At 37.0% G+C, this 26,690-nt stretch overlaps 1 protein-coding gene across 1 annotated transcript in view; it reads right to left on the bottom strand.

Annotated features, from left to right (window-relative positions):
- Positions 405–26,690, bottom strand: part of NELL2 (neural EGFL like 2) — a 332,233-nt gene continuing 305,947 nt past the window's right edge. Inside the window, 6 exon segments of the mRNA XM_021092577.1 lie at positions 405–1,128; positions 10,756–10,980; positions 12,742–12,797; positions 12,800–12,917; positions 14,636–14,829; positions 26,546–26,686. Of these exon segments, the coding sequence (XP_020948236.1) occupies positions 1,078–1,128; positions 10,756–10,980; positions 12,742–12,797; positions 12,800–12,917; positions 14,636–14,829; positions 26,546–26,686 (785 nt within the window). The 3' untranslated portion in view covers positions 405–1,077.

The following is a 26,690-nucleotide window of genomic DNA, read 5'->3' on the forward strand; positions in this document are numbered from 1 at the left end:
TCTATTTATCTATTTTTTTACTTACGATTTGATGCTATTTTGGTTTTTTTTAAATTTTTTATTATAGCTGATTTACAATGCTCTTTCAATTTCTGCTGAACAGCAAAGTGACCCAGTTATACATATATATACACATTCTTTTTCCCACATTATCCTCCATCATGTTCCATTGGAAATAGCACCATGGGAGATTTTCATCAGAACTAGAAAGCAATTTGTATGTTGAAGCATCTGTGGGGAAAAGGAACACACTAGGCGAGCACCCTTGTGGCACAGTGGGTTAAGGACCCAGTGTTGTCACTGGAGCGGCTCAGGTTGCTGCCGTGTCGTGGGTTTGATCCCTGGCCATGGGAAGTTCTACATGCTGCATGTGTGGCCAAAAAAAAGGGAACACACTAGGACATGTTATAAGGTAAGAGAAATATTTATTTAATTTTACACAAGAACAAGCTTATACTGAACAAATTCAACCAAATAATATTAAGTGCAGTAAAACAATGAAATAGGGATGACTTTTCTTGTTAGAAAATATTAAGTAACCATGCCTGTGCATTATTTTGATCATTACAATAACTTGTTTCAGATTTCTTTTCAGAGTGTATACTGTACATATAACATGTTATAGCATCTTTGCTTTGCTTCTGAAAATATAATTCATTCACTGCCTTACATTTTCTTTTCTTTTTTTGCAGTGAAGAACTGAACTGATTCAAGAAGACTCTGATCTAGAGGAACATTTTCTGCACCAGTGAAGCTCGAGGCTTTCAAAGCTCCCATCAGCTCAGGCTCTACGTCCAGGGGTCACGATGTCATGGTGTATTCCACGCCCACCCTTCTACATGCTGATGTCAGATGCAGGAGAGGCAGAATTCTGGTCTAGTTTTTCCCCAAGAATTTTCCTTTTGTGATTTTTCTCAAGCTCCACAAATTCCGTAATTGAAAGTTCACTCAGCTATTAACAATGCTGCACTTAGCTGCCCCCAAATCATCCACTTTAAGTTTCAACTTTTTTTTTTTTTTGGTCTTTTTAATGAAAGAACATTCTTTAAACAGAAATTTCCAGTGAGAGAGTTAACTTCACAGTTCCTGAAGGCACTGTGGATCCACTGAGCAACAGATGTGGCCATTCTAGAGAAGAGAGAGGAAGGAAAAAGCATGACATGAATTTTTAAGCCAATAGTCAATACCACACTTAGTGACCAGTACATATAACATACCATAACTGGTTTACTTGTTATTTATATGCCCCTGAAAGTTCAAAGGCCCGATCCCTTTTCATGTTTCTACTATTGCAGGCATGGCTCCTGTGGCCAGTTATTTGTGGCAAATCATAGGCTACCATTATTTACCCCATGGCAGTCTCTTCGATCATATTTGTTATTGTCTGTATTCATTCACAAAATAAGCACTGAATAAATTGAGCGCTAGATATACTGATGAATGAAGCAGACAAGGTTTCTACTCCAACAGGACAGGGCTTAGAGTTTTTTGGAGGGAACAATTTCAGAAGCAATCGTACAAACATCATGCAACGTGCCAGAGAAGAAACAACCTAGGTGGTGTCATGAGATTAATAAAGACTGGCTACTTAGATGGGGTGGTCAGAGTAGACGCCTCTGTAGAAGTGATGTCAAGACCCCAAGGCAGCTCTGTGAAAAGGTAGGCCAAGAGCACAGGGAAAAAAATGAGTCAAGGCATTAAAGGGAAAAGAGTTCAGAAGAGTGTAGTGTATTACAAAAAAGAACAAAAATTATGTCTTATTCTTTAGATTCTTTGCACTCTTACTTTCTTCCACCAGCTGGCTCATGACAATGATAATGTTAGTCTTGCTACCACAATCATAAAATAAGATGGTAATATCCTTCTACCTGGTGAGTGTGTACTCTGTGTCAGACACTTTGCCAGGCGCTTTAAATACAGTATCTAATTTCAACCTCGAAGCATTCCCAGCAGGATCACTATTAATAGCCACACTTTTCAGGTTCAGAAAATGAAGATCAGAAAGCTTAAGTATCATGTCCAAAATCATACAGTTAATAAAATGGTACAGTTGGGATTAAAATTCAGGTTAGTCTGACTCTAAAACTCATCTTCTGCTTGATATATTCTCTCATATAATTGGCTTTAGATGATTGAAAATGTATTAAACCTTAATATGATAAAACCAAAAGTGTCAGTTCATATAAGATAAAACTTAAGAAAGGACTTTGATACTTAAGCCTTTGTTGAAGCTTTGTTGAAATGAGGGAAGAGCCAGTCTATATCCAAGAAGAATATCATCAATTTAACATAATCCTATTTCTTTTTAAATTGTTATTAAGCAGATTTCTTATTCTGAGAGCAAAAAAATATGACAGCCATTTCTAGTAGCACTTTTTCCTCATTCTCAGAGGCGGAGTTTTCTGACCATAACCTGCTGACATGATCTTTCCCAACCCATTAATCCAATGAAGTGAGGGATGTGCCAATTCCTGAGAATATCAGTTCCTCAAATTGTATGGATTTTGAGCAGAAAGAGAGGGAATTTCTGGAGCCTTCTGTCATTGAGTATGTGAAACTAGCATTAGAATCTCACAGAGAAAAAAAAAATGTTGGTTCCCACGAGTATGTTTTTAGGAAGGGAAGGTGTATCTTTCAAAATCTTCCAGGGAGTGTTTTTCTTATTCCAGATCAATATGTTCTGCTATAACAACATAAATGCTCTAGAAACCATGTCATTGGAAGCTCCTCAATTAGGGAAACATGGTACATATGAGAAAGATTAATAAAATATTCCACTGAGGTTCCAGTTTCAGAATGGCACAGTTGCTCATATAAGACTATCCCTCCTACAGATAAGTATAAAATTTGGACAAAACAGAAAAACTATTTGAAGCAATGCGTAGTGACTAAAAGCAGGCAGACACTGTTTTTTTTTTTGCTTTTTAGGGTCACGCCTGTGGCACATGGAAGTTCCCAGGCTAGGGTTCGAATCAGAGCTGGAACTGCCGGCCACAGCCACAGTAACACAAGATCCTAGCCACTTCAGTGACCTATGTCATAGCTCATAGCAAAGTCGGATCCTTAACCCATTGAGAGAGAGGCCAAGGATCAAAACTCATGAATCCTAGTCAGGTTCTTACCACTGAGCCATGGCGGGAATTTTCGAGATGCATTTTTACTTGGCTTTTTCCCTTAGCGCATCCCCCTTTTTGTGAAGCTTAGGATAACTATAACTCAAGCAGAAAGCCACAATCTGAGAGGCCCCAGATGTCAGAGGACATTTAGGGCTGCCAGAGTGACTGGATGTTCAGGAGGAAATATCTAGAAAGGAGGGAGTGAATCGGCATGTAAACTCCCCTCAAATTCTTGGCTGGTCTCTCAATTGCAGAGGAGACTCTGAAGAGACTCTAAATCAGAGAGTCACAGCTTGAAATTTGAAAGGTCTGAGCAGATATTTCAGATGCTGCTCAGTGTGGGTAAGAGTGTTTAAAATCTGTTTCCTATCAAGTTAGAAACAACTGATAAAAAATTCAGATTTTCCCTTGAAAGCTCCAAAGGGCCATGCTTAGGAGTAAAGCAATGCCTCAAGATTAAGAAATTCACCCTAGAACTAAGGGTGTATCTGGAGTAGATTCCCTAACCACTGTAAAGCCCTGCCTTCTCAAGTGCAAGGAGATTAGCCTATAATGTGCAATCTGTTGGAACAAAAATAAATATCATTCACAGGAAAATAATGGCATGTAGGGTCCATACCATATATTACCCATAATATCCAGTAAACCATAAACATGTGAAGAAAGACAGGGAAAAGTAACTGCCCACCAAGAGAAAAAGTAGGGAATAGAAAGACAAAATTAATCTAAAGGTGTAACTAGCAGATAAAGCCTGGAAAGTATCTTTTACAAATACATACAACAACGTAAAAAAAAAAAAAGGTTGTCCTAATGAGTGAAAAAAGATGGTAAATAGTGGCAGAAAAACAAAACTATAAATAGAATTAAATAAAAATTCTGGAACTGAAAAGTGCAATATTTGGAATGAAAAATTCATTGGATGGGTTCAACAACAGACTAGAGATGGCAGAAGAAATAGTACTTTGAAGAAAAAAAACAATAGAAATTGTCCAATCTTTATAGCAAAGAAAAGGAGTTACCTGGTAGCCTAGTGGCGGCTCAGGTCAGTGCTGTGGTGGGGGTTCGATCCCTGGCCCAGGAACTTCCATATGGTGTGGGCGTAGCCAAAACAAACAAACAAAAAACAAAGAGAAAAAGACTGAAATAAAAATAGAAACTCATTGACCTTTAGGATAATATTAAACCATATAATACATGTGTCATTGGCGTTCCAGAAGACTAGGAAGGAGAAAATGCTACAGACAAAATATCTGAAGAAACAGAGGCCAAATTTTTCTCATAGTTGGTAGAAAAAACATCAAATTGGGTATTCAAAAAGCCCAGCAACCAGAGAGAACAAAGACAGAAAATAATCATGCTCAAGTACATCACAGTCAAAACTGTAAAAACCAAAGATAAAGAATCATGAAAAGAGTCAGAGAAAAAAAGACATATTGCATATAAAGGAACAAAAGTACAAATTATATCTGACTCCTGATGAGAACAGAAACTAGAAAACAATAGAGTACCACCTCTAAAGTGCTGGGACAAAATTGTCAATCCTGAATTCTATGTTTAAAAAATATGTCCTTTAAAAATAAAGACATTTTCAGAAAAATATGAGTTGAGAGAATTAATTGCCAGTTAGCTACAGTATGGAAAATGCTAAAGGACATTATTCAAGCTAAAGGGAAATGACACCAGATGGATATTCAAATGTATGAGAAGAAATGAAGCGCACCAGGAATGGTAAATATATGGATAAATATAAAAGAAAAATTGAGCTTTTCCCCCCATTAATTTCCTTAAAGGATATTTGACTAATTAAAGCAAAAATAATAACGCAGACTTTCAGAATTTATAGTATACATAGTTATAAAATATATGACTGTTACGGCTCCAAGTTTGGGAGAATGGGATTATATTATTCCAAAGTTCTTACCTTTTATATGAATTAGTATAATATTAAATTTTAATACACTGTAATAATCAATGATATATATTACAATCCCTATACCAAAAACTAAAATAATACTATTAAGAGTTATAGCTAAGAATCCTAAAGAACAAAATTTGAATAATACACTTTTTTTTTTTCTCTCTTTATGGCCACACCCAGGGCATATGGAAGTTTCCAGGCTAGGGGTTGAATCAGAGCTGCAGCCTACAACCCAGCAACCCAGGATCCAAGCCCGCATCTATGACCTACACCACAGCTCTGGGTAACACCGGATCCCTAATCCACTGAGAGAGGCCAGTGATCAAACCTTCATTCCACTGCATCACAACAGGAGCTCTGAATAACACAAAATATTAATAAACAGAAAGAGGAAAGAATGAATGAGAGGAATATAAAAAACAGATGGAACAAAAATAGAAAACAAATGGCAAAATGGTAGCCTTAAATCCACCATGTCAAAAATGAAAATAGACTAAACACTTCAATGAAAATAGACTAAACACTTCAATTAAAACACTTTGTCATACTGGACAAAAAAGTAAGAACTATTCTTACATTATCTATAAAAAATGCACTTTAAATATAAAACCATAGGTTGAAAGTGGATGGATAAAAATAATACACTGAGTGGCTATATGAGTAGCCTTCACGTAAACAAAATTGCCTTCAAGTCTAGAAGCCTTGCTGGAGGTAAGAAGGATACTATATAATGATAAAATGATCAGTTCATCATTAGACATAAAAGAGTATATACATATTGTGTTATTCCACTTATATGAAATTTTTAAATAGGCAAAATAAATTTATTTTAATGAAATACAGTTGAGATTTTCCTGCAGGAAAGAGGTATTGCCTGGAAGGGGACAAAAAGATACTTGCAGATTGTTGGAAATATTCTGTACTTTGATTCATCAAACTCATTAAATTATATATATAATAACCATGCATTTCCCCTTAACAGAACCTTACCTTGATAAAACCGAGAATAAAACAGGTTTTTATGAAATCTGAAACTTAGATTGCTAGGAATTAATCACTTACTGCCATAACTAATTATTAAATCTAATTATTTTTCCATAGCAACAGTAAATTTCCTTAACACTCTATTATCTCTGGCTTCATTTATTGGTAAAGAAGTCTGCATACTAAACTCTGCAAAATCAAGATTAGAAGACAGCTGAGTTTCAGTTTTCAATAAATTGTTTATATATAATATATATTAAAGGATAAATATCTTACTATTATTTGTATTTAATATATTTATTATTTACCAAACACTTACTATATTTTATTAGTGCATTAGTTATGTTTTAAAGTTATATACATGGATATAATAATACTATGTAATTATAATATATATGTATACATTATGTGGTTATAAATTATATAAAAATTAATATATTTAAATCCCATTATTATCAATATTTTAGTATGTCCTCACAGACATTTCATATTCCCTTTATTTTCAACCTTCTTGTAATCAAAGTGCATATGTAATCACACAGTATTTTTATAATTTTTATTATGATTATTGTTAACACTTGAATGGTTAAATAATTATAATCATATCATTACATATATCATTATGCTATAACATTGTATATTATGTCATAGAGTTACTATAACTTATTTAATATTTTTCTATTGTTGGATATTATGTTTTTTTCCTCGATTCTGCATGCCAATTAATGTTGAGGTAGAAATTGTGATGCATATTGCTTGTTCCATATTTTAGATTATTTCTCTTTTGTTTTTGAGGGGGTGGAAGTTACTAGGCCAGGGATAGAACCTGCACCACAGTAGCAACCTGAGTCACAACAGTGACAATGCCAGATCCTTAACCCACTGAACTACCCTGGAACGCCTATTATTTCTTTAGGTTGGATTCTCAGACCTGGAATTAATAGGATCTTTTGGATATTTCTGTGGGCACAGGGAGTGGGCAAGGAGGTGTATGTGTGGCTCTTGACATGTATTTTTCAATGTCACTTAACAATGCATAAGAACTACAATTCCAGTACATCTCTGTCAGCGTTAGACGTGATTATGAAAGTTTTTTTTTACTGTAGTACATGAAAATAATAATCTATTAGGTTAGTTTACATTTGTTTAGATTTTTTTAAAAGATGAATTTTTCCTTTTTCCAAAGCTGTATTTTTTTTCCGTGAATTGGTTATTCATCCTTTGTTGATATAAGGGGAAATATTTTTATTAATAATTTTCATATTTTTTTAATCTAATAAGAACACATATCTGCTGAAACTACTTTCCACTCTCTGGTTGTGGCTTCTTATTTTGCTAATTTTGTGTATCTATAGAAGCTCTAAATTTTCTTGCAGTGTATTTCATCACTTTTAAATTAGAAAAGGCATCTTCTGTCTGGAATTTTGATAAATCTTTGATTACTTTACTTTGATTTATTTTTAATGTGTAATACTTTTTCCACATGGAATTTGCTTTGATATATAATATAATACTATATATATAACTTATCTTCCTCAAATTGCTGTCCAGTCATCCCAATATTTACAGAATAATCCTGTCTTCCTCTTTTGATTTGCAAAGCTCCCCGGTCATATGTTAAAAGGCTTTATTACATTGTTGCACATTTATGAGGTGCTTCTTTCCATAGATCTAGTCATCTATTCTAATTTTAGTACAGATGTCCACTTTCCAGACTTTAAGTTTACTGTTGCTAACACATAGAGGCAACATTTAGGAAGATAACAAGCTCCCGCCTCATAAAACTGTATTTTTTCCAAACTTCAGTTATTTCAGCATTACATCTAGAGTCTCCAGGAGTTAAAAGTGGCCCTGTGGTTTCCAATTTCCAAAGTGTTCCACTCAGTGATAATTTATTAAAGAAAATGACCCTTTACTACCTCCTCTCTCCTTATTCCTCAACTGGGTACATCCCTCTTTATTATCTGGAGCTCAAAACATAATTGCCTGAAAGCTGTCTGACCCATCATAACGGTGAGTAGTCTCTATTAGATTTAGGGAAAGCAAAATGTGTAATTCACTTTGGACTCAGCTTCACTTTGGAGTTCAGCTTCTGAGTGGAGGAAACATTTTTTTTTTTAACCTAAACAAATTAAATTTGAAGACATCTTTAAAAAGGGAAGGAAAACTCTTAACCCTTTTTCTCCCAGCTAATTCCTAATTTCTCAGGCAGTAGAGCTGGTTCACACATTGCAGAGCCTTAGCACAGAGCACCCACCACATCTTAGCTTCAGAGCACCCATCACAGTTTGTAATGTCTTTGTTTGATTTCTGACTTAATGAATATGTATATACTCCACCACCAACAATAATAATTGCCAATATTTACTGAGCACTTACTGTGAATGCAGAGGAAATACGTGGGAAACTTTTTCTATGGATCTTCCACTTAATTCTTACAGCAACTTTCTCAAGTAGGTACTACAATTATTCCTAGGCAAGTAATATTATTATTCCTATTTTCAGGTGAAAGAAAATGGAGCCACAGAGAGATTAATAAATGTCCCTTGAGGTGACATTGCTAGTGTGGCTGACCAGGCTTTGATCCCAGATAGGCTGATTTCCAGAGGCCACATTCTTTACCTCTACATCATTGCCTTCCATAGACTATTCGGTGATGACAGAAATGTTCTCTCTATACGTGGTCTAATGTGATAGCCACTTGCACATGTGTGCAGTTGAAACGGGGCTTGCATGACTAAGGAATTGGATTTTTAATTTAATTTCAATGAATTTAAATAGCCACACGTGGCTGCTGCCAGCAGGGTTTAGACAACAAGCTGCTGGGCCATAATTCCCAGGAACAATGCGCCTGTTTTTGCTCATCATTATATCCCGATACTAGCACAAGAGCCTACACAATTTGTATTTGTTGACTTAAACAAATAACTCAGAAGCAGGAGGATGGGGAGATAAGTAAAAACAATGCTGCAAAAGCACCAAATTGTGATGAATGCTCACCTCCAGTGCAACATCTCAAGCCTATTTGGCATAAATTTTATTTTTGAAATACCACAGAACAAATATAACAAAATGGGTATTAGGGAAAAATTTGGAAAAACTGAGCTATATTCTTATAACTCATACTTAATTTGAAGGGAAAAGGGAAATGGTATCAAATAGTAATTTCTGGGAATCGGCACTTATCTGACAAGAAACGAATTTAATGCCAAAATAAACTTTCTGGAATACATTTCTATCAAGAGCCAAAAAATCCTAGTAGCTGTTTACAGTGAATGACAAGATCATTCACAGCTTTACCCCAAAAAGCACTCTAATGTTTTTCTGCCTATTACTGAATGCATTTTTCATACTGGAAATATCTGTCTGGGCCATATTTGGTGTGTTTTTCATTCCTCCACCCGGTATATGTTTTTGTTGTCACTGTTCAGAACAAAAATCTGACAGATTAAGAGTTTAAGGAGACTCAACTCTATTTGGTAATTAAATGTCAGAATGTATTTTCTTTAATTTCCCTTGGTCATTAATACTGAAATTTCTAGATATGCACCATTAGATGTACTCAAATGTACTCATATTACATGTATATTAAAGCAACATTGCATATACATTATTAGCAACTTTTCATAGTAATAGTAACTTCAGATGTGCTAATGCACTTTTAGAAAACTGCATTAAATGTTCCCCCCCAAAAAGCTTTGCTTGATTGACAAATTGCATTGATTGAAAGAGCTACAAATTTTGATTTGAAATAGATAATAATAGCATCGCAGAACTTAAAGCATTTCATATTTCTTTGTCCTGTTATGTCAAGCCACTCTAGTAAGAGATTTGTACTAAGTGAATCTGAATTAAATTGCTCTATTGAAAAAAAAATTTAATGGAAATGCTCACTTAAAGAACCAGAGCACTTACAGATATCTGGCTGTGCTAAACTGGGAAAAATCTGACATCTTTGCTTTTTTGTTGTTAAGTTTTCCAGATTTTTTACTTAGTTTCAGTGTTGATACCAAAATTTTGACTATGAAGTACAATGACCACTAAATCAAATGTTTGTAGGAACAATAACCAAAGTATCTACCTAATTGGTAATTTTTTTCTCCTTGAATTAAAAGGTGCATTGCTCTATTTTCCCGTGAAAATAAAAGAGAAAAATCTTAGCAGTGATTTCTCTCCAGCTGTAGAAATAAAGTATGGTAAACAACAGATCTTAAATTTTTCAACTCAATGTAACTGATCACAGCCAACCAAGAAACATCCCCATTTTCGCCATATTGATTTTCACTTTGGAAAACCTAATATGTTTACATTGATATATCTTATCTCATAAAAGGCCAGATAAAAATCAATAAAATAATATTGTCTTCTGTCATGAAAGAAACATGAATTTTGTTGTTGTAGGGTTTTATTTTTTTTTTGTATTTTTTTTTTTTTCAGATGTGTACAGTTAGATACTTTAGGGCAATTTACATGGTTCTTTCTGTTCTATGATATAAATAACTGGTGATACACTTATTTTTTTTTTTTGACCAAGCACTTCCTTCTCTCTTAATATGTATCAGAGGAGGCATATGACAGTCAGCCCTGGCACTAATAAAGCAGAGTGGCCCTCCTCCCATCTCTGGACAGTAAATAGCAAAGAAGATGCTTTCCACTGGCCAGGTTAAGCACATTAATATCTGTGAATCCTGGGTGCAGCTGGCCAAATGCACCCTACTTGACTATAACAGGCTTTACCTTGCACTGGCAGAGAGTACACTCAGTACCATGTTTGATCCAAGAGGACCCAGTGAAGCGAACCACATTCATCTCGTCCAGGCAAGTTTTGGTGATGTCATTGCGGATGGTGTCAGCTTGGCAAGGGTCGGTGACACAGCGTGGGCAGCACTCATTCTCTGGGAGGACACTGAATTCACACTCCACCTCTGGGCATGGCAGGGGCCAACAGTCAACTTCCCCTTGCTGTAAGGAAAGCAGATGTCCAAGGGCAGAAGGAGGGAGAAGGAAGTTGTGGAGGGAGGGAGGAAGAGAGGGGCAGTGTTTACGGAATACTCAATTTATTGGATGGACATTAATTCTCAGACCGTCACAGCCATGAATGTGTAGGGAATCCACAAAAGCCCTATCAGAGAGCTGAGATCTATACTGCACATGGATTTTAAAACTCTTTTCAGGGGTTAAACAAGAACAACAATAAAGGAAAATAAAATCCTTTCCTTTCTCTCTCTTTTTTTTGTCCTTTTCAGGGCCGCACCCCTGGTATATGGAGGTTCCCAGGCTAGGGGTCTAATCGGAGCTCCAGCCGCTGGTCTACGCCACAGCAACTCAGGATCTGAGCCGTGTCTGCGAACTACACCACAGCTCATGGCAACGCCGGATCCTTAACCCACTGAGAGAGACCAGAGATAGAACCTGCAACCTCATGGTTCCTAGTCAGATTCGTTTCTGCTGCGCCACGACGGGAACTCCTAAAAACCCTTTCTCTTAAAACAATCGAATTTGTATGCTCCTTTCTTCTCATGCCAAAGGAGAATTGTTTTACTACAGATGAGGTTTTTACTTAGCTTTTTGAATATGAAATTTTTTTTTCATTCTTTTGATCTTTTTTTCCCCTAATTTCTCATTTATTCCCTTCTGCAGAAAGAAAGTTTTGTCCACTTAGAAGAAAATAACAGAAATATGAAGAAAATTTGACAGTTTTCCTTTGTTCATTCATATGTTTCTTGGTGTAGGGACTTTGGGAAAAAAATGAAACAAAACCAAACTAGGAAATGATTTCAGTCTTTTCTAATTCCACATGGGAAAATTGTGTGAATCGGATCTTTTAAAATTTGGTTCCCACCTGCTTCCTTATTTTCTTCATAATTCTGAATCTCATGATCTTGGAGATGAAAGCAGCCTTCAGGCACAGAAACTGACCTTGCTCTTTCAATTGATTTTGGGGTTGAAAGTATAAAAAGGAAGCAACAAAAAAGCATTGCTTTAAAAATATCCTCACACAGATAGAAAGGAAACTCGCCTAACTTTAAAAGCAGCACTGTGAAACTTGCTTATATAAAGACACATAGACAAGTTTTTCTTTTCATTTATACCACTAGAAAGAAAAAAAGAAATTCGGTCAAATAAAAAAAAAAATGATTTGCGTTTTCCTTATCAAGTTTTTGTTTTCTTTTTCGCCTGTTCTTTCCATAGAAGTTTCATAAATATATACATTTAATTCTAATATTCTAATGTGCTTATTGCTTATCCACATTATGTGTAAAATGATGTCCACCAGAATAACAGTGACAGGAACAATCTTTAGAAGGAAAAAGAAGCATGACTTTCTTTTTACTTTTGCTTTGTTTTCTTAAGTCTGAGCATAATTGACAGAAATGCATTAACAAAAGATGTACTTGGGAAAAATGATTTTTTTGAATGCCACTGCTCTGTTCATAAATTGTCTCTAAGTCTAGGGTAATGGGACTGGGAAGTCAGGAGCTCTGGAGAGAGTCACGAAAGGCTAACATCATGGTGGACCACAACCAGCCCCAGATATGCCTTCTCCGGTCTTGAATACATCACCGTCGCTTTGTCATTCTAACCAGGACCACTTTTTATAACTGCCAACACTATGGCCAGGTACTGAACATAGGTGGGGATGGGGGCAGAGCAAGGCTGCTTTCCTATTTAGATTCTGGGCTTAAATGTTTCATTTCCTGAACTTCATGTGGCTAAACTTACCAAGCAGCGGCACTGCTGGCAATTCTGGACCCAGGTGTCACCGCTGTTGTATAAATTTCCCCATTTTGATGGAGGCACTGACTGCTCAGCCTTGGGTCACATTCAGGGCAGCAGAAAAGATCAACTGTGGGATTCTCACAGTCACAGACCATCCGTCGACACATTACAAATCCATTCTGTGTGACAAGGAAGAAAAGCAGTTACCCAAACCCTCCATTTCTCAATATACTAACATCATATGTACGTGTGTGTACACACACACACACACACACACATACACATTATATATGTATTATATGTATGTATATGTATGTACATGTATATAAAATCTCAGATGTTGATTTGGAAGTTGAGATAACTCATGCTGTTTACACAATAAATTTATTTTTTTAAATTCCATTTTGTAGCTAACACATAGAAATTATCCAAGTTGGAGAGTTTCCAATTTTCTTTCCAGACATTACTCTTTAAATGACTTGATTGGAAATAAATTTGTTAGGAAAAAAAACCAGTACAATACAATAACCACTGCAAGGCCCTTACACATAAATAAATTTGTGTGTGTGTGTATATATATATATATATATATATATAAATATATGTGTACTTATTTATTAGTACAGTAATTTGAATACTAACCAAATTTTGTTTCGTGTGAGGGCTTGAATGTTTATATTTAGCAGTTAGTCAATATGTTTGACATATTATTAAGTTTCTAGAATATTCTAACCTTTTGTTTTTGTACAAGCTGTTATCAATTTCTTTAATAATAGCTGACTCTTTGATATTATTCATTCAACTATAATTTAAATGTCTATTATCAACTGGTTACACATAACAGAATACCTCTCTAAAATTGAAATATAACCCAAATAGATATTTTTCACTTGCAAGCCATAGTATGTCCATGTTAGCTTCATTTATGCATTCACTCAAATATGATATTGTGACTATAGAAACATTAGCATAGTTAGAAGCACAATTTTATCATGTGAATAGATAAACAAATTGCGGTATTTCCATACACTGGAATACTCTTCCGGAATAAAAAGAAATGGTTACTTATACATCTAATGAATATAAATGAATGTCAAAATATAATGCTGAGAGAAAGCCAGATGCAAAAGAGTATGCACACCTGTGCTAATCAAAAACCAGGGATGCTCAAGTCCCTTACATAAAATGGTCTAGGATTTGCACATTCTTTAAGTCATCTCTATATGACCTGAAATACCTAATACAATGTGAATGCTATGTAAATAGTTGCCAGTGCAGGGGAAAGTTTTACTTCTTTGGAACTTTCTGGAATTTTTTTCCAAATATTTTTGATCCAAAGCTGGTTGAATCTGTGGATGTGTAACCTGCAGACACAGAAAGCCAACTGTGTTATATGAATTCACTTCCATGAGGCTCTAGACAATACAAATCTAATCTATAGTAACTGGAAGCAGTGTTTGCTTGAGGCTAAGGGTATGGGACCAACTTAGAAAGGACAGAGGCAACTATTAAATTTAAAATGGTTAAACAATGAGGTCCTACTGTACAGCACAGGGAACTACGTCCAGTCTCTTGGGATAAACCATGATGAAAGAAAATATTAGAAAGGGAATGTGTGTGTGTGTTATATATATATATATGACTGGGTCACTTGGTTTACAGCAGAAGATGGCACAACATCGTAAATCAACCACTTAAATTAAAAAAAAATTTAAGAAAAAGAAAGGACAGAGGTAACATTTTGGGTAGATAAAAATGTTCTGTTATATTATTTGTGCGGTGGTCAAGTGTATGTTTGCATCTGTCTAAGTTTGTCTAAGTTCATCAAGCTGTACACTTGAAATATATGCCAATTACACCTCGATCAACATGGTTAAAATGTTTTATTTATACCAACCTGACATGAGCACACAGAGCATCGGTCATTTTCCAACACCCAAATCTGACCACTGTGCTTAATTTTTCCATCGTGAACACAGTCCCCTGTGCAATTCTTTCCATGAGGACATCGGCAATCATATCCACCATCCAAGTTAAAGCAAATGGTATCATTGGCACAGCTGTGCCTCCCGGTCCCACACTCATCGATATCTACAGCCAAGAAAAGGCAGCAAGCAGGCAATGTGCTTAGAAAATGCTCAGTTTCCAACAACCGCGATCCGGCAAGTTGTCTCCTGACATAAAGCATTCAACTGTAAATTAATTTTCATCATCCTGGCATGCATTTCCTATTAATGCTGACTAAAGCAATGTTAATGATCTGGGGATTTCACAGGAAAAAATATTATCACGCTTGATTTCAAACACCAAATAACCTTGGCTAGATTTTCAACTTTTACATCTCTGTAAATACCATTAGGCTTTATGAAATATTTATCCTTTTTGAAAGTTAGGAATAGGGCTCAATTTATCAAACACACACAGTTTTGCAGTGGGAAATTCTGAAAGTGCCTATGTTTTTCTTTTTTTTTTTTTTTTTTTTTTTTTTTCTTTTCTTTTCCCACTGTACAGCAAGGGGATCAGGTTATCCTTACATGTATACATTACAATTACAGTTTTTCCCCCACCCTTTCTTCTGTTGCAACATGAGTATCTAGACATAGTTCTCAATGCTATTCAGCAGGATCTCCTTGTAAATCTATTCTAAGTTGTGTCTGATAAGCCCAAGCTCCCGATCCCTCCCACTCCCTCCCCCTCCCATCAGGCAACCACAAGTCTCTTGTTTTGTTTTTTAATTGGGGAAATTATCCTCAATGCTAAAATGGTGCTTACAGAAAATCCTCTTTTAGTGGGAGATGAACTGTTATGCGACCCCTGAGGCATTTTTATTCAATATTAAGCCCCGTTCTCTCAGCCACGTCACCCACCCACTGTAAGCTCTTGCCAGTGTGTGCCCAAGTGTTCTTCCCTTAACAGCCCAGGCATTTTTACACTGTTCTTGAACCCTGCCCCTCACCCATGGAATGGCAAATGACCAAAAGCAATTACCACCTCTCTCACAAAGAATCCCCCCTTCTAAACTTTGCCATTTCAGATCATCATTTCGTCTTCTGCCTGACTCAGCTGGCAACTGCCCACTCTTCTCCCAACCTCACCTATCCCATGGCAATCACAGCCTAGTGCATTTTCATATAGATGAAAAGCAAACACATGTTGACCCAGAGATCAGGTCCAAACGAGGACATGTGATCCATTCTCTTTATTCCCATCATTTAAAGGTCACAAGGCAAAATACATTTCAGGGATATCGTATGAATGGCAGTAAGGAGTTATTTCCTATTTCATCTATTTCCTCTGAGTAAAGGTCAAGAAAGAAAGAATTAAATCACAGCAGGAAAAGCGAATTAGAGAGATGATGGAATGTATAGGTTAAAAACTCTGGAAACTGCACACCAATTTTCCTTCAAAATTATAAAGACAGAGTTTAGTAACTATCTTCCTTAAATGGTTTCATTTCATCATTTTTGGGTATATGGACTAGTCAAGATTATATTTTAGCCACATTTAAATTCTTAAATGCTTATGTTCTGTCAAATATACATTTCTGAAAATAAATACTTGATTATTTCTATGTACTTTGATTTTTAGTAGTTCTCATATCAACAAAACCAATGAATTGAGATAATAGCCAAAAAGGTTTCTATTATAACTACAGTAAAATTTATTATAGCTTGATTTGTCAAGAATAATACTGTTTATAATTAAAGACTATGCTCAAAAAAAAGAACTTCTAGCCAGCATGGGGATATACTAAAACTTTTTTTTTTTTTTTTTTTTTTTTGTCTTTTTGCCATTTCTTTGGGCTGCTCCCATGGCATATGGAGGTTCCCAGGCTAGGGGTTGAATCGGAGCTGTAGCTGCCAGCCTACGCCAGAGCCACAGCAACGCAGGATCCGAGCCGCGTCTGCGACCTACACCACAGCTCACGGCAACACCGGATCGTTAACCCACTGAGCAAGGGCAGGGATCGAACCTGCAACCTCATGGTTCCTAGTCAGATTCGTTAACCACTGCGCCACAACGGGAACCCCAGGATATACTAAAACTTTTAAGACTACATTGATATTTATATGTGTGTGTGTGTGTGTGTGTGTGTGTGTATAACATATACATATGTTTATATACAAAGAAACATCATAAAAATTTTTCTCTTGGTAATGGCAATTTAATTTTATAAAGCAGATCTACACCTGGTCTATTCATGATAATAAGGAATCTGATGAGTTGACATTTGTCTCCCATTATTCTTATAATTAGGAGTTTTAGTAAGCAGGAAAAACATTAACTGTAGTTATTTGATCTCTTTGATCACAAATTCTATAAACACCTCTTACTACTCTTTTAATACTTACTACATTTATACATATGTATTTGTATATTAACCCTTTAAATATCTGACAATATAAGGATATTATTCCATTCATGGCAATGGCTGGATTTTTAAAGTCACTTCATATGGCCTGACATTTAAAATAAAAGCTCTGCTAACAGTTTTTTTTTTCTTTCTTTTTCTTTTTTTTAATTGGTTGAAGGCATACAGGGTCCTTGGATTTGATGCAGAAGACAAAGAAGTGAAGATGTTCAGGTACAAAGAAAATATGCACTCTTAAATAAAGTACACTGACGTTAAAGAAATAGAGTAAAAAGTTGCTGACAACTCGTATGTACTTGTCATACCTGGAGAAATACGTAGGCAGAATCCTCATAATGGACTATTACCCTTTGATGTCCAATGAGATTTAGATTAATCTGAACTCATCTTACTTTTCCTGCTTGTTATCTAAACTGGGTTTCCCAGTGCAGAGATTATTCTCAGTTGAAGAATAGTATAGAATTTTGGAATTCATTTTTACATGTAGTTTTATCACCATGTAAGATCACTACATTAAATACACACAGAGTGTATAGTCTGCTTTGAAAAGCCTACTATAGTATATAGAAATACTTTAAAATTTTAAAAATATTTATAACTCCTTTAGTGAGTGATTGAATAAAGTTGCCAAAGCCGGTGGTAAAGTCTCAGTTTCCATCTGATTTGAGCTAAGCCGCACCTTTAACATGGTTCAGTCTCTCTCCCTGATAAATTTCCTTCACTTGCTTCCTATCACATTGGTAGCTCTTTCTGGATCTTTCTCCTGCCACATACACATTCTCCAGGTGGGGCAATTAAATTATGAATAAGACTTAGCCAAGTCAAGAGGAGGAGATAGAGTGGTTTAGTCAGAGGTATGCGTGTGTCTGAAGGCCCAAAGTTCAGAGCCATCAAGATGTGTTACAGGATCAGCAAATGAACTTATATACAAAACAGAAACAGAACCATAGACATAAAAAACAAACTTATGGTTATCAAAGAGGATGGGGGAGGGAGGGATAAATTAAGAGTTTGGGATTAACATACACACACTACTATATATAAAGTGGATACCACAAGGACCTACTGTACAGCATAGGGAACCATACTCAATATTTTATAATAACCTATAAGGGAAAAGAATTTGAAAAAATCCCAGAATTAAACCCACGCACATACAGTCAACTAATCTATGACAAAGGAGGCAAGAATATACAATGGAGAAAACACAGCCCATTCAATAAGTGGTGCTGGGAAAACTGGACAGCCACATGTAAAAGAATGAAATTAGAATACTTCTTAACACCATGCACAAAAAGAATTTGAAAAAGTGTATATATAGATATATATATCTGAATCACTTTGCTGTATACCTGAAACTAACACAACTTGTAAATCAATTACACTTCAATTAAAAAAAAAAAGATAAGGGAGTTCCCACTGTGGCACAACGGGATTGGTGGCAGCGGCATCTAGAGAGCACTGGGATGCAGGTTCGATCCCTGGTCTGGCACAGTGGGTTAAGGATCCAGCATTACCACAGCTGCTTAGGTTGCAACTGTGGCTCGGATCTGATCCCTAGCCCAGGAACTTCATATGCTTCAGGGCGGTGAAAAAGGAAAAAAAGAAGATTAAAAATAAAAGATGTGTTAGAGGATCAGAAATGTTGGTATGAACTGGAATGTCCAGAGAGAGCAGAGTGGGCAGATATGGAGTTGAGGAGGTTCTCAGGGCTCAGTTAAGCCATGTTATAAGAAATTTTTGCCTTATCATAAAGAAAATAAAATGGCATTTTGGGAATTTCAAAAAAAGTTATAATCAGATATCTATTTTAGAAAGATTCTGGGAGTTCCCATTGTGGCTCAGTGTGTTAAAGACCTGGTGTCTCTGTGAGGATGTGGATTTGATCCCTGGTCTTGCTTAGTGGGTTCAGAATCCAGTATTGCTCCAAGCTGTGATGTAGGTCACAGATGTGGCTTGAATCCGTATTGCCATGGTTGTGGCATAGGCCCCCAGCTGCAGCTCTGATTCGACTCCTAGTCTGCGAACTTCCCTATGAGACAGGTACCATCATAAAAAGAAAAAGAAAGAAAGGAAGACAGTCAGACAGACAGACAGACAGAAAGAAAGAAAGAAAGATTGCTGTGGCTTCATTTTGGAAAAGGGAATTAAATGGATTGGAACATAAAGCCAGGATATCAAGCCATGGGCTGTTCAGTATTTTAAGCTAGACATGGTCCTGTAATAAAAGCAAACACTTATATAGTGGTTGGTATATATCAAATTTTAAGTGCTTTCATATAATGACTTGTTTAACCCTCACAACAACCATGAAAGTTATAATTATTATCCCTATTGTATAATATACCAGGAAATTAAGGCCTAGGAATGTTGCATAACTTTCCCAAGGTTACACAGTAAGTATAGAGTCCATATAGAAACATCAGCTATCAGGGTCTAAGTCTGTGCTCTTAGGTATACTGTGCTGAGTAGCAGCAGTGGAGATGCACAGAAAGAAAAAACAATTCAGAGAAACAATGAAGATAATGCCATTTAGTGATTTGTTGGCTGCAAAGATTAGGGAGAGGAAGGGGTCCTGAATGATGTTTAGATTTCAGGCTTGGAAAATTTCATTGATGCTATTTATAGAAAGAAGAGCAAGATTCTGCTGGGGAGTGGAAGTAGGTGTCATGGACGAGGAAAAATATGAGTCAGTTTAAGACATTTTGAAATACACTTTCCTCTGAGCTTCCAGGTAGAGCTGTCCAGTAGGTCACTGGATATATGGGTCTGTGCAGGTCAGAAACTAGGACTGGGTCAAAATAGGGATTTGGTGGAGATGCACTTTCATCATTCCCTTTCTGAAAAATAGACCTTCAGACTCAAGTTCAAACTTAGAAAGGCGTTTAAAGCTATTTCCTTTGTCCATATTCTCCCTACCTCATCTTGCCAAGAACCACATCATACTTAGGTCCTGAAACAACTGCTAGATACTCAATCCTTTCTTGATCCCAATAGGAAATAATTTCTTTCATTTCCTTATAGTTCTGAATTTATATTTTTCTTATGTGTTCATCATTTTCAACGTGGTAGCTTTCTCCTATATTGATAAACTCACCTCTTTCTATCTTGTATGACAGTTGTCACTGTGTATATTTTATCTCTACTACAAGCTGAGAACAGTGGCTATACCTCTTTTATATATGCAATACAGCTGATGCCTGGTAAGGTACTTTAAGGAATCTGTGCATGTATTCAGTAACTACTTGTTGAGTTGATTAATTTCATTTTCATCCTTTTCTTTAAATTAAGGATTGATAGCATTTGGCTTAAACATAATGCTCAAAAGATGCTACTGCATAAATTTTTTTTGGTCATACAAGTTTAAAAAAATTCCACCAAGCATGAAGATAACCCAAAAATTAAAGCAATAAAGGGAAATGTGGGCATGAAAATAAAATATTCTTGGAAAATACTGGGCTTTATTCTCAGAGAGAGACAAGTTTGGGGCATGTTAGAAATGATGATATAGACAAAGGAAACGGTACCCTTGCTTACACTTTGCATGACTGAAGCTTATAAACATGTTTGTTGTAGATTACACAGCCTAAAAAAGCAGTGAAACAGTACACAGTTATGCATTCACATCTTCAAGTATGAATATTATACTTCAGAATAATTATAAACCTACTACTGTGGTTTTGTCCACTTTGATATGCTTTTTTCTTTCCACCAGAAGAAGAAAAATGGAACCTTCTAAAATATAACCATACTCTTAAAATTGCATCCTGCTAAATACTAATATTACAATTCTACAAATCACTGAAATTGCAGTAAATAGATAGTTGTTAAAAAAAGCATTATGGTTCTCTTTTATATAATATGGGTTGGTTCTTTTAAAAGATCCTTCAGAGCACCCTGTCTTCTGAAAGAGTAGTAGATTTTTCTGATAAACATTGTAAATTCTGTTGGAAGATAACAGTGGAATCATCTTTCCAAAATTGGGTCTTTTTCAAAAAAATAAGATTTCCAATTGTTTCTGTATTTACGGGATTTCCTCAAAAAGCTTTTTCTGCACAGGCATTTCACAGATTGCCCGCATTCATTTTTATGATGTATTATTTGAATAGCTAGTTTAATTTTACTTGTGACTTTTTGAACACTAATGAATTCACTAATTATGTTTTGCCGTTTTGTCCTGAATGCTATCGTATATATATATCTTTACTTCTAACATACTACCTAACTATTGTAAATCACACTATAAATTTAATTCTGTTCCTAATCTACTTTAAAATACTATCTATCTATATTTCTATCTATCATCTATGTATTATCCACCTCAATTATCTTAATTAGATACATAAATATAACATCTACTATGTGCCAAATATTGTTCTAGGCATTGGTGACTGACAAGCGAACAAAATCTATTACTCTTGAAATTTGCATTGCATAGCACGTAAAAGCCAGTAAACAATAATACAATCATTTCAGGAGAACTTATAATTTATACGAGGAAAAGTGAAGCAAGGTAAGTGAATGGTGTCACTTCAGTGATATTAACAGTGTAGGATGCTATTTTGAGTGAGGAGTCCAGGAGAAACCACTTTAGAGTAATAAATTTAAATAAAAGAAGAAGGCAAAGATATGGGGGAAGATCATTCTAAACATAAAGAACAACACATGAAAAGGGACTCAGTTTGGTATATTTGAGAAATGGCAAGAAAACCAAGTACCCATATCATGCGGGTCCTTGTAAACCACTGTTTCTGTTTTTCATTTTAGTGCTGCATCTGCAGCATATGGAAGTTTCTAGGCTAGTGGTCAAATCGGAGCTGCAGCTGCCTGCCTACACTAAGCCACGGCAATGCTGGATCTGAGCCACATCTGTGACCAATGCGGCAGCTTGTTGCAATGCCGGATCCTTAACCCACTGAGTGAGACCAGGGATGGAACCCACATCCTCATGGATACTAGTCAGGTTCTTAACCCGCCAAACCACAATAGGATCTCATATACCATTGTTAAGGTTTGTATTTTACTCTGGAGTTTGAACAGAGGAGTAAGGTGCTTTAACTTGAGATCTAGAAGATCATTCTGAGTGCTCTAGTAAAAAGACTATGACTTAGACCAACATTAGGTTAGAAGAGACATGGTAAGACGTAGTCAGATTGGGAATATATTTTGAAAACTGAAATCATGAGACTTGCTGATGTTTTGTGTATGAAGTGTAAAGAAAAGAGAAACAATGACTCCAATAAGTTGGTCTGGGCAACTGTGTTTAGGCAACTAGGAGTTAGGAGTTAAGTCAGGAGTTCCATTTTATTTTTTATTTTTTAATTTTTTTTTTTTTTGTCTTTTTGTTGTTGTTGTTGCTATTTCTTGGGCCGCTCCCGCGGCATATGGAGGTTCCCAGGCTGGGGTCTAATTGGAGCTGTAGCCACCGGTCTACACCACAGCCACAGCAACGCGGGATCTGAGCTGCATCTGCAACCTACACCACAGCTTACGGCAACCAGATCCTTAACCCACTGAGCAAGGCCAGGGATTGAACCTGCAACCTCATGGTTCCTAGTCGGATTGTTAACCACTGTGCCATGACGGGAACTCGGGGAGTTCCATTTTAGTCATGACGTGTGAGTTGTCCATAAGAAATCTAAGTTTAGGAGTTCACTTGTGGCATAGGGGGTCTAAGGATCCAGGGTTGTCGCTCTGTGGCACAGTTCCATCTCTAGCCTGGGAACTTCTACATGCCACAGGTGTGGTTTAAAAAAAAAAAAGGAAAGAAAGAAAAGAAAAGAAAAAAAGAAATCCAAGCTGAGATACCTAGCAGGCAACTTGATATGAATAAGCAGCTAAGGAAATGTCTGAATTAGGGATAGACATGCGTAATTTTAAACTATAGAACTGGTTAATTTGGGGATCGAGAATGGATGGAGAGGACTGACAAGAGCCCTGGGACACTGGAACATGTAGCTCTTGGGAGAGTGAAAGGAGAGGTCTGAGGGTAAGAGAAGGCCAGGAGGGAGGGATGTCCTTATGGCCAAGTGAAAAAGTCTTTCATGAGGAAGCAATGGTCAATTAGGTCCAAGGCCTGAGCTGTCAAGCAAGGAGACAGTCATGGACCAGTGGATTTGGCAAGATGGAAGTTGTGAGTCCTGTTAGAAGGAAAGCTGTCACTGGAGCACTGGGGCCAGAGCCTCACTGGAATCAAGAAGGTGGAGAGAGCCAAGTACAGAACACTCTTTCAAAGAGTCTTATTCTGAAACGGAGCAGGCAAGAGTTCCCACTGTGGCTCAGAGGATTGATAACTTGACATAGTGTCTATGCAGATGCAGTTTGATCCCAGGCCTTGTTCAGTGAGTTAAGGATCCGATGGTGCTGTAAGCTGTGGAGTAGGTCACAGATGCGGCCGGGATCTGGTGTTGCTATGGCTGTGATGTAAGCCTGTAGTTGCAGCTATAATTTGACCCCTCGCCCGGGAACTTCCATGTGCCCCATATGCAGCCATAAAAAGGAAAAAAAAGTAAATAAAAGGGAGCAGGAAAATAAGGGAACTCTTTGAAAAACTAGGTGATGTCAAGGGAAGTTACTTTTTGTTTATTTTTGTTCTCCTGGGTGCTACTCCAGGCTATTTGTTTACTGACGAGAATGATGCAGTAGGAAGAGTGCTTTTGATATGAAAGAGAGGGTGGATAGTATGAGGGCAAAGACCTCAAGTAGGGGAGGTGTAAGGTACAACAGAAAGTTTGATCTTCGACAGGAGACAAGAAACTTCATTCATCGAAACAGTAGGGGAGTTCCTGTCGTGGCTCAATGGCTAACGAATCCGACTAGGAACCATGAGGTTGCAGGTTCCATCCCTGGCCTCGCTCAGTGGGTTAAGGATCTGGCGTTGCAGTGAGCTGTGGTGTAGGTCGCAGACGAGGCTTGGATCCCGCGCTGCGTGGCTGTGGTGTAGGCTGGTGGCTACAGCTCCGATTAGGCCCCTAGCCTGGGAACCTCCATATGCTGCAGGTGCCGCCCTAGGAAAGACAACAACCACCCCCCACCAAAAAAAAAAAAGAAAAAAAAAAAAAGAAACAGGAGGGAGGGAAAGCAAGATTCACAGATGTGTAAATGAGAGTGAACCAAGAAAGTTCCCAGTGGAAAAGTACGTACTTCTCTTTTCTCAGTTAAATAAGAAGCAGAGATGTGAACACAGAAAGAAGAGAAAGGAAGTGGTATCAACAATATGAGGAGACTGGAGAAGGTATGAAATGATTGTGTGAGAGAGTTTTAAAGGAAAGTCACTAAGGCAATAAAACAGGAATGCTGGGCAATGCTGATGGCCCTTGTAAAAGGCAGTTTATAAGATGGCCCCCAGTGACCCTCACCATTTAATAGCCACACTCTTGGGTAATCCTCTCCCCTTGAATGTGAGCTGAACTTACTGACTGGCTTCGAACATGTACACTGTGGGAGAAGTGATGAAATATTGCATTGGAGATTCAGTTATGGAAAGACTGCACTTGCCCTCTTAGGCACATGGTCTCTCTTGGGCTTATTCCAGGGGAAGCCAGCTCTCAGCTCCATGGAGCGGCTCTTTGCTGAGGAAGGAAGGCCTGCCCAGAGCCTCATAAAAGACCTTGGAAACAGATTCTCCCAACCCATCCCCCTTACTCTCATTCCAGACAAGTCTTCAACATGAGACCACAGCCCTGGCCAATAATTTGAATGCAACCTCATTAGAAACCTGAACCAGAGGAATCCAGCTGTCTGTGCATGGATTCTTCACCCACAGGGTCTGTGAAATAACTTTTGTTGTTTTCAGCTGCTAATTTTGGGGGATAATTAGTTAGACACCAATAGATCACTAATACAGCCCTCTTGAGACGTGTGGTCATACATTTAAAAGATGGTGAAAGCAGCTGTAAATGTAAAGTAAGATAAAAGAGGGCATATTTTTTTTTCTAGTCTCATTCCAGTGCACAGAATAGGATACCAGGCAAAATTAAACAGAGGTTACCCCTAGAACAGAAGCGAAAAGGATGGGGAAAAGGGGGAGATGAAATGAAGATGCATGTTCAGCTTTGCTGTATATACTTCTGCATAGTTGAATTATTTATAATCAGCTTATATTCATTCCTTGTATATGTAACTTAAAAGATGATCTTAAAAAAAGTAGTGCTGAAGACTTCTTCCTCATATGTACTATAGAATACAGGCAAAATAGTTGATCAGGGAAGAGCAAAATCACACTGATCTGCTTCTTGAATTGCAGTCTGTGGTTCCTGGCATTCTCTTGGTGGCTGCAAGTACACATTGCAGAATAGTCACAAGTGCAAGGTAAAGCCTTCAGACCACAGATAAGTGGTTATTTGCAAATGCCAGGTGTTAGCCGCTGGTAAGGCACTAGCACTCCAGTTCCGTGAAAACATCCAGATGAAACTTCAGCTTAAGGCCCAGGGCTCTGCAGCTGCTGGAAAAGCATGCAGGGTACCTTGGCATCTATCACCCAAATATGTTCCACTTTTCTCTTTGTGAAAACCTCTTGAGGCCCAAGGATAAAAGACAGCTCATCATTTAGGCATCAAGTACTGTTAAGTTAGATTCTCCAAGGCTTCCACTGACTATGTCATTTTAGCCACATCATTCTCTCAGGCTGTTACTCTATGAAAGTGTAAATACAAATACCGATGGAGAAAATAATGACTTTGCGAGGTCTGCTTTCCAACCCTAAGCCAAACTCTGATGGCAAATCCTTTTGGTGTGGGTGGTTTCCCTGGTGATTATTCACTGCGCTTTTGCTTACTCTGCTCTCCTTCTAAAAATTGTGCCCCTTATTAGAGAATATAAAGGAGCAGAGGTATCAATTCACTGGAAATAAGTAAAAATCAATGGTAAAATCAAATATATTTTGGTTGAATTTCCACTCCTATAAGATTGGCATCTTCTTTGAAGCAGGGACCATATCTTTCTTCTGTATCCAACATACAACATTCACTAACACCTCTGAATCTGTCAGGCAAGTGATTCATTAAGAATAGACCAGAATAGCATGTAGTATGTTTTCCTTGGCCATATCGTCATTGTATTCCATCTACCCTTATTTTCCCTATATGCTGCATTCCTCGCCTATTTTTTTGGCTCTTTTGGGGTCAGATTTTTACATGCCTCTGTTTAAAAAATGTATCTTATATCATGGGTTTATTCTATAGGCATCTTTCAACAGTTACAAGTATCCAGAGAGAACCGGTTTACTGTTGCAAGTTTTAATTATCTAAAAATCAAATAATTACCATAATTTGCAAGCAAAAGTTAGATTTTAACAAGTTTCCAATCACTGTTGTATAAACACACAGCAAAAAATCACCAATACCTTGAATATTAGATGAACGTCTACTACTTACATCCTACTGCATATTCCTTGATTTCAAGACCTTAAACTCTAGGTCTTCTCCTTGTACTGACCTTCACACGATTCTCCACTTGGTGAAAACATCCCATTGTCATGGTAGCCATCTCTGCACTCGCAGTGGTACCATCCAGGAAGGTTAATGCAGTTAGCACGGCTGTCACACTGAACAAAGCCGTCAGAGCATTCATCAATATCTAT

This window comes from Sus scrofa, chromosome 5 (genome assembly GCF_000003025.6).
Source record: "Sus scrofa isolate TJ Tabasco breed Duroc chromosome 5, Sscrofa11.1, whole genome shotgun sequence".
NCBI lineage: Eukaryota > Metazoa > Chordata > Mammalia > Artiodactyla > Suidae > Sus > Sus scrofa.